The sequence below is a fragment of the Cyprinodon variegatus genome, unplaced genomic scaffold (genome assembly GCF_000732505.1).
Source record: "Cyprinodon variegatus isolate N-32 unplaced genomic scaffold, C_variegatus-1.0 Scaffold388, whole genome shotgun sequence".
NCBI lineage: Eukaryota > Metazoa > Chordata > Actinopteri > Cyprinodontiformes > Cyprinodontidae > Cyprinodon > Cyprinodon variegatus.
In genome coordinates this window covers 300,854-309,961 of record NW_015150841.1, presented here as the reverse complement: position 1 = coordinate 309,961, position 9,108 = coordinate 300,854, and the positions used below count along the sequence as shown (strand labels likewise).

The following is a 9,108-nucleotide window of genomic DNA, read 5'->3' as shown; positions in this document are numbered from 1 at the left end:
TATATATATATATATATATATATATATATATATATATATATATACACGTAAATATGTATATATGTTTATAATAATTATATAATTATTATTATAATTTGTTTTATTTAACACATTTGTTAATAACTTTATGCATTTTGGCAAATAATTTTTTGCGGTCTAGCTGAGTGATGATTTTGTTCTATTTGATTATTTAATAATAGAGAGAAGGAAGAAAAAATATGGAATCTCCTTTGTTCTTAATGCAGAAATAGTTTAAGGATGTAGAAAATGTTTCATTAATTTAAAAAGAAACTGATTGCAGGGAAGAATAGTTTTGATTATTTAGTTTACCTGCAGTATAAGGTATTTGATATTTGTTAGTTTTATTGATTTGGTTTGTTTTGTTGGAGTAAATATAAAATTAGGTGGAGTAGCTCCCCCATAAAAGCATGAAAACTTAAAAGAAAACCAGAAACAACCAAAAGGTCAAAAAAAAAAAAAAGAGGGAAAATAAAGCTAGGTTCTGTTTGTTGGTAAAATAAACTAATATTTAAACTGATCTTATAAAGTGGCTCCAGGAGGCTGAATGAAATCATCCTGTTACTCAATGTTTGAAATGCAAACTCAATCAAATGGAAATTGTTAAATTTTTCTGGAAGATCCAAAGTCCAGTATTGTAAAAATCAATCAGCCTGATCAGTTGAATGTCCCCCTTCAGGTTCTGATAACATTCAAACACTCACTTTGCTTTGTGCCTTGTCTCAGAGACTTAATGAGATTAACTGGGTTAATATCTGCTTCATCCTTTTATCACCCAGCTCTCAGTCTCCAACTGTCTCCAACACACACACCCCTCACACACAAGCTGTGTAGCACATGATGAGTGTGTTAGTGCACGTGTAGAACCAGTCTGGTACCTAATCTCCAGACCGACTAAAGGCTAAACCCTGACAGAGTCCACATGACTGACCTGAGCTCTGATAGGCTCAGAGTGTGTGAGGTTTGTGCCTCAGTGTTCTGTTATTTAGGATCATGAAAAGGATAAGGTATACAGTATATCCCTTCATGTATGCCTACATATTCTGTTCTAGTCCTCATCTTTCTTCTCCCTGACCAGCTTCTCCTACCCATGGTACCCTGTGCACTTGTTAGTATTTGGCAGAAGCAGTAGCTGTGTTTTTGTTTGAGTTTGGATGCCAGGAGAGACCCTAACCCTGTACTGTACGCGGCCTCTTTCCCTTTGTGTTGTTTTGTCCAGCACAGAGCCTCATTGTGCCGCCTCGTCTTCTGTTGTGGCTCCAACCTGATTTAAAGCTTTGAAAGGACCTGGTGCTTCAGTTAATCACTTTTAATGGGCTTTTTGGGCCCCTTCAGGAACGTCGGGAGTGTGTGTGTGCGTGTTGGATGGCCGGTACCAGCACTGTACATGCACTCTTGAAAATGCACAATAGGAACGTTTTTTTTTTTTTATTCTTCCATGAATTAGTCTTCTGCAGTCTTGCAACTCTGTCCCCAAGGATGGAGATGGACTGCAGGCAAAAGGCACAACTCTTTCTGCTATTCTCACTAATGTTACTTAGAGAGAAGGACCAAACCTTTTCTTTTTTACAGGAGCCTCTACAGATGTAGCACCAATATGTGAGTTCAACAAAAATATTGCTCAGCATGCGTGAATTCCTTCTGTCTGTGACCAAAACTCATGAAAAACATTTGAGATTTTGTACATTTCAAACATTAAAAACGCCTGAAGGTTTAACCCTGGCGAGGTTCTTTCCTGAGCAACCTGGATCACCCTGACATTTAGCTGCTGAGTCCAAATAGAGGCTCTGTGGCCTTTCATGCTGTTGATGGTTAAAACAGAAGAAAGTATCTTTAATCAGGATTCTGCCTCTGTCCTCATCTCATTGTCGTTTCTTTCTCTGCAGTCTTGCTGACGTTCGTGAACTGCTACAGCGTGAAGGCGGCCACCCGAGTGCAGGACTTCTTCGCGGCCGCCAAACTCCTAGCGCTCGCCCTCATCATCATCATCGGCTTCGTCAAGATCGGCATGGGTACGTCACACCAGCTGCTTCGGCACACGGCTTCCTGTGGGGGGTGCGATTGTGCTGTCTGTCAAACAGCAGGAATTAAGAACAGAGAAATGAACACAAATACTTTTATCTCATAAAGCAGTGGACCAAGAGAGTATTTAAGTCCTATTTTGGACTTTATCTTGGTGAAAAATATGCTTATCCTTCTCTTCTAATGGCTTCTGGCAGGTTTCATTCCTCCAACCTTCTTCACTTCTCTCATCTAGTGTTTTCATTCCTGCCTGTAATGGATTAACAGATCATCCACCTGCAAGCTCATTTATTGTTATAAGGGATCCATGGTCCCTCTCCGGTGTATTCTTTCCCAGGGGTCTCGTCTCAGTGGGACATGCCAGGCGCTAAAAAAACCTACTAAAGCATGCAGCCGACCTGCAGCACCCTTCATCCTTTAAACCAACAGTCCGTCTTATCTCTTATCTGTTTTTTTTCAGTATAGTCAAAATAGCAGGGAGTCAGGGAGTTGATGGACACATTTTCAGTATAGAAGGTAAAGAAAAGTGGATCCAGTACAGTTCCTTGCGGTTCCCCAACACTGCAGACAAACCATGTCCAGTAGTATCACCTTGGACAGCTGGGGGTCCACTCCAGACTGGCTGGTTTGTCTCTCAGGGGTCCTGGTAGGGCTGTCTGAATCATTGATTACATCAATCCATGGAATGATTTCTGTATGAAAATTTATGGAAATCCTGGATTTTTTTTCAAAGTTTTTGTTTTCCCATTGCTCAGAGTGACATCAGGTCATTACTTTTTATTCTTAGATGTCTCCTCATAACAGCTAAACTAGCTCACCGTGTGATACCAGGTGCTGCAAACATTTCAGTGTTTGCTGTGAAACATAATTATTTTACAGGCATGTTTCACAGCTCTGTTGCCCTTTAAGTTAATGTCACCTCTCAGAGTGTGATTGAAATATATGTCATTTTAATCATAAAATTTAAGTGAGGAAAAATCAATTGATACATTTTTTTTTTTATGGCATGAAAAAGCCAGAGATTCAATTTTCAATATCTTTTAACACTAGGTCCTGGTTGAAAAATGTCGGAAGAACAAATAAATTAAAGAAACCAAGCTTAGTGCAGCAGATAGATGTAGGCTAGCCAAAGTGGGTCCATTGAAGACCTCATCAGGGGGCTAGATGGTTTAGGACCAGCCTTTCAAATGTCTTCACCAGATGCAAGGTCAGTGCAAACGGCCTGTAGCTGCTGAGGTCCTATGGATCGGCGGTCTGAGGACCCTGTAGCACACGGGTAGTTTTCCACAACCCTATGATGCCAAACAGTTCTAAAATATTGTTTCAATACATCTGTGTTTTACTTTTTTATTGGATTAAAGTGTTTAAGACCTTTTTTTTTTAATAAATCGTGACTTCCTGGGGTATTGCTTAAACTGAAGATTACTTGGAACCAACCTTCAAAATGTGAAAGACTGGAGCATAACACAAGCAGCACATATAAGCATTCCTAATAAACAGAAGATGGGCCATAACTGGTCTTAAAGGTAATAACGGTGTAGAGAAGCAAGGGGCCAAAGCTGAGAAGAAGACTTCATCAGATTGGACCAAAGACATTGAAGCTTGTGGAAAAATTATGCAAAGAGACCCTTGCTAGGGGTTACTCTCTCAGAAAGCGAGCAAACCACTGGGGAACCGCCGGGTTATAGCCCTTACTCGGTGCCTTCTTCCCATTTGCCTGCTGATAGTGGCCACATGCTGGTTGTATGACGCAACAGCTTTGACACAGAATACAAGGAAGTGAAATCTTTTGCCCTATGTAGTTCAACCTGCATGACTTAAGGGTGTGTTTGCATGATTTAGACAGGAAATGAGTTGAAAAAATGCCTCTAGAGGAAGTTTTTTGTAACGCCTGCTTATAACAGGTTCATGTTAGCAAAGCGAGGCTACCATGATTATCAGTTTTAGAGGTGACATAACCCTTTTTTTTAAATGGAAAGGGGACTGCAGATTTTTATCCCCATTTCTGTTTTATGCATGTTCCCTGCCAAGGCCAGCTGGTCTCTTATGGCTGCTTCACTTCCTCTTTGAACCGAGAAGAGCTCCAGAGACAGATGTATAAAAAAAAAAAGAAAGAAAACTACCCTGGAAAACAACATTGCAGAGGAGGAAATTCAAGACAAGGGAAGTCGACTATCAAGTCCTGCTGGTAAAGCAAACAGGCTGACACAAATTCCTGTTTTGTCTTTTTGTTTCTCGGCTGCAGTGTTTATTAATTTAAACAGAAATGATTTAGAATCAGAAGCATTTAAAAAGCTATCTGAAAGCTGGGAGCTGGATGTGAACTTGAACTCTCTGAACTGTTGCCACACTGTCCACTCCTGCAGTTTGACTAAAGGTTTAAACACCAAACTGATACAATTTCAAGTTAGGTTGCTAAAACAATTTATCATCACTTTAATCCAGCCTGTTTAGTGAACTTGTCTTTTCTGCCTTGTTCTGGCCTCTGGAGTTATATAGGGTGTTCTGTGGATGTTCCTTCAGATTTGACATCAATATGTCAAATTCCTGCCGCTGATTATTTGTTACCTTTGTTCCGAAGAAGGTCAGCTTTCCAGTCATCAGTGTGCAGAACCGAAACAAAACTATTGTTTTTGCACAAATGGGAAACAAAATAACCCCAGCAATCAGTGCAGAATTAATGCAGAGCTGCTTCGTTTCTGCATGGAGCACATGCTGAAATCTTTGCGGCTAAAATAAGAGCCTGCGTTGTTGCGTAGAGTTCGGAGTTCACAGATCGGATCAGCTCAGCGGTGGGCGCTCCACACTGAGAAGAATTGTTCTGATGTGGAAAACAAAGGGAGGTTAGAAGGAAGGGGAGGTGAAGAGGAGATCTGATCGGGCCAAAGAGCTCAGAGTTGATTATGAAAACAGGTTTTAACCAAATTTCATGCAGCCCTTGGGCAAGTAGAACCACGAAAACAATTAGGACGCCTCGTTAAATAGATGGTACTTTGCTAAGAAATGTTCAAATATTGATGTCAAATACGTTCCTGGAAAATTAGTCAATTTATTTGTGTTTGACATAAAACAAAATAAATGTATTTTTAAGAAAAGTGTAAGTTAGTCCGCCCCCTTCACCTAATGGCCCATTATACCCTATTTGGGTAAAACTGTGAGATTCGTCTTCCATCTTTGAAACCTGAAGAGGCTGTCTGCCTCTAAAGGGTTTCTAGCTAGCCTGGGCAGCTGGACTAATATGTGTATCAGTCTGGTGAAGTGCTGAAAGACCTCGAATTCATGGGCAGGGCTAAGAGGGTTAGCCTCATCAGGGTAGAACCAATCAGATAACTATGAATGCAACGAAGCGCTCTGTATTTTTCGTGTTATTTTTCAATTTTTAGTCCATGAAACATTTCATGCCGTTGAAGAAACTGTTTAGTGAACAATTTCTGATGGTTTTGCCTAAAAAATGTGAGGATAAAGCTTTGCTCTCTATGATGTTCTTAAGTAGGGCTACACCAACGGAGCCACTGATCTTTCGCCTTAAAATAATAGAATTTGGGAGATTTTTTAAAATAATTTTCAGACACTTGCAACTGAAAGGAGACTCTAGGGTGAACCACAGAGAGACTAACATTGCCTGGGAAAAGTTGGAAAGTTAGCTGGAGAGAAAACCATTTTCCATTGGTTTCAAATTGGCCAGCTCCACTCCACTCAGTCGGTTTTGTGGCCGTTCTTCCAGCTCCATACTAGTTTTCTTGGTACCTGTCTGGCAGCCGGTCTTGTTGGGATTGAGGAGAGAGAAAAAACAGCCCGCTGCTCACTGACGGCCCATGGGAGAGGTCAGCTTTATGAGTCTGAGCAGAAAATGACATGGAGTCCCCATAAGAAACCAGCACCTCTACCTGTTGATGCGACACTGCGCTGCAGGTTTCTCTGTGCATAAAGGAAGACTGACGACATGTCAAAAAACCCAACACAACGCTGATCATTTCTTCAGTGGACCTCAAAGGCAGGGTTGTAGGGTTGACATTCAGACAGGTGGTTACTAGAAGTTTCACAAAAGTGTACAGATGAGCATAAAAGTGGGTTAAACTTACCTGTTTGGAGCGAACCTGTTAGGTTTGACTAGGTTTTGTTTGTAAAAGTATTAAACGGATCAGCTCTACACCCTAAACTGAGATGAATCATGGTTTCCTCCACATATTGATATAAAGGGAGGGATCCAACTCTGACTCAGTCAACAGAAACACACATTTCATTTACCTCAAAGTGTTCATGAATGAATCACTTCCACATGTCGACGGCCGAGCTTACCAAGAGGGAAAACCTCAGTGTGCCTGAGACCTTATTTAACCATTAGGTGAGTAAACATCATGCAGGATTTACAGAAGGACCCTTGCAGCTGTAAACAGGGTGTGAAGTAAAATAATTTTGTCTGGATGCTGAGAATTAACCTCTGAGTGTTTCACTACCGGACAGTGTGGCGGCTGTCGGGTTGAGAAAGCAGGAGCTAATCAGATTAGTGTCTAATTGGAGCAACAGCAGACTCTGACCTCATGAGCCAGACTGAAGTTAATCAACACATATAAAGAAATCACTCTGATAGGTCAGCAACATTTCTAACACTGACACACAAAATCTAAATCCAGGGGGTCTCATTGCAAAAACTGAAGCATTCCAGTCCTAACTGACTCCACTAAACTCCCATTCCACCTCATTCAGAAACAGCTCTTTAAAGGCTGCACTCCAACAGCCAATCACCTGCCAGGAAGCTCTTGCAGCATTTAGTTTGTGTTTGCTGATAAAATCCCAGCCACACTGCCAGTGTTGTCTGATAATCAGACGGGTCTCAGGTAAACGGTTATTAGAAGCAGCGAGACGACAGAGACAGGCTGAAGCGCTCAATGACTAGAGCAGAATAAGTACCAGATCAGAGGAAAGGCCTAGAAAGACAAATCAGTGGAGTTAAGCTTAAGGCTCCAGTGAGAAACCCAAACAGGAGTTACACAGCAGAGGTAGAAAGGGGCTTATAAAAGGAGATTAGGAGGCAGAGATTTCCTGCTTCTCTTTCGCCAAACTGGTTCTTAGGCAAGAACTTTGGATCTAGTCCACAACTAATTACTGTAAAGGATAGGCAGGAACTCCTTAATGTATGAATTGTCTTTTTTATTTTAAATTGTCACAGCAGTATGTTGATGAATTCTTTTCTGTAAGAAACGTTTTTAGTAATAAGCATCTATGACTGTAAAAAAGCCCATTTATGTCACTCATTTCTGCGCTAGAAGGTGCAGAAATGAGTCTAAAACTGAATTGTCGATATCAGAACATAGCATTTGCAATCAGTAACCAACTGTTAGGGTAGAAGGAGGAAGTGCCATGGTTTGGGGAAGCTTTGCTTCGAAAATTATGTACTTTGGCCACACAGATGAATGCACCAAACATTAACCAAGCTTTAGACATCCATATGATTCATTAAGAAAAAAATGGGAATTTTGTGGAGGGACGTCCTTTAAGCGGAACTGGACCCTGCAACGTAATACATGACCCAAAACGTGCTGAATACTGTATATCCACAAAGTACAAGAGAACAATGAAAACTACTGGGCAAGGTCAGAGTCCAGATCTTAAACTCTAAGATGCTGTGGATTTTTATTAAACGGGCTGGGCTAATCACATTGTGGGAGTGGGGACTTAACGATGCAAGATGCAAGAATTATCCATAATGCAGCAGTGCTTTTTTGCTAGAATAACATCATGTTGGTGACCGCCATGAAGCAATGATAAATAAGGGAAATGGTGCCGGCTAGGAGCCCCGCTTCAAGGGGAAATGTTTGATCCTGGAAATTGCCTCATTATTGAACGTTAACTCCTATCTGAAAAACAAAACAAATAAATTTAGTGGTCCTTGTGCTGCAGATAGGAAAGAAGTATTTTTTAGCACATGGTAACAGTAGGAGGAGATCCCAGAAAACCCCAGAGAGGAGGTGAGCAAAGAAGCACTAGAATGATAGTCTGCACCCTGTTTGGTTCATTTTTTAAATTATTGATAATTTATTTATATAATACATGATTTAAACATTAACTATAGCTTTAGATTATTAAAGGCACAGTTAAAACATTAAATGTTACATTAAATAATTAAAAATGCACTTTAAATCAGTTAAGTAATTCAGTGTCATAAAAAATTATATTTATTATTATTTATTCTTGTTAAAGAACTCAGGTTTATAAAAGTGTCAACCTGTGACCACAAAAATAACAGTAATACAGACCAGCGACCCCTAAAATTACATATAGTTAATTTACTTTAGATTAATTTATACTTATAGAGTGATTATTTATGATTTAATTATTATATTGGATTATTTTATTATGTTACATTAAAGTTTGATTGATTATTGGGACATTTAACTTCTAGTAGGTAGCAGTGTTGTGGTCAAGACCACCTAACCCGAGACCAAGACAAGACCAAGACCAGAGCGTATCGAGACCGAGACAAGACCAAGACTTTTAGGGTCCGAGACCAAGTCTAGACCAAGACCGAGGGAAGTTGAGACCGAGTCAAGACCAAGACTTTTAGGGTCCGGGACCAAGTCAAGACCAAGACCGAGGAAAGTCGAGACCGAGTCAAGACCAAGACTTTTAGGGTCCGAGACCAAGTCAAGACCAAGACCGAGGAAAGTCGAGACAGAGTCAAGACCAAGACCAGCGCCAGTATGTGACAATAAAATGTGAAACATGATCAAAATCACCAAAATTTATCTAAAAGACCCACATTCACATAAAAACACCTAGATATTTAACACACAGAACTGGACTAAACATTAACATCTTTATTTAGTACTTCTTTGTAGTAATCACAGAATTTCAAACAATTAATGAAAGTTGATAAAAATTGTATTTTCTCTGCCGTTCATGAACAGTACATACATTTATGTTGTTTTTAAATGTGCTATTTCAAAACAGTGTGCAAAATTCTGTAAAATGTGTAAAACTGAAAAAAAAGCCAGTCATTTCTCTTGTTTCTCTCTCATAGACAGATTAAAGCTATATTATATAACTTTTCTTAAATAAATCTATATC

General features: G+C 39.9%; 1 protein-coding gene across 1 annotated transcript in view; it reads left to right on the top strand.

The window, feature by feature from the left end:
- slc7a5 (solute carrier family 7 (amino acid transporter light chain, L system), member 5) overlaps positions 1–9,108 on the top strand; it is a 21,388-nt gene that overhangs the window by 1,533 nt on the left and 10,747 nt on the right. The window contains exon 2 of the mRNA XM_015387238.1: positions 1,905–2,030. Coding sequence (XP_015242724.1) covers positions 1,905–2,030 — 126 coding nt within the window. The remainder of the gene's footprint in view (positions 1–1,904; positions 2,031–9,108) is intronic.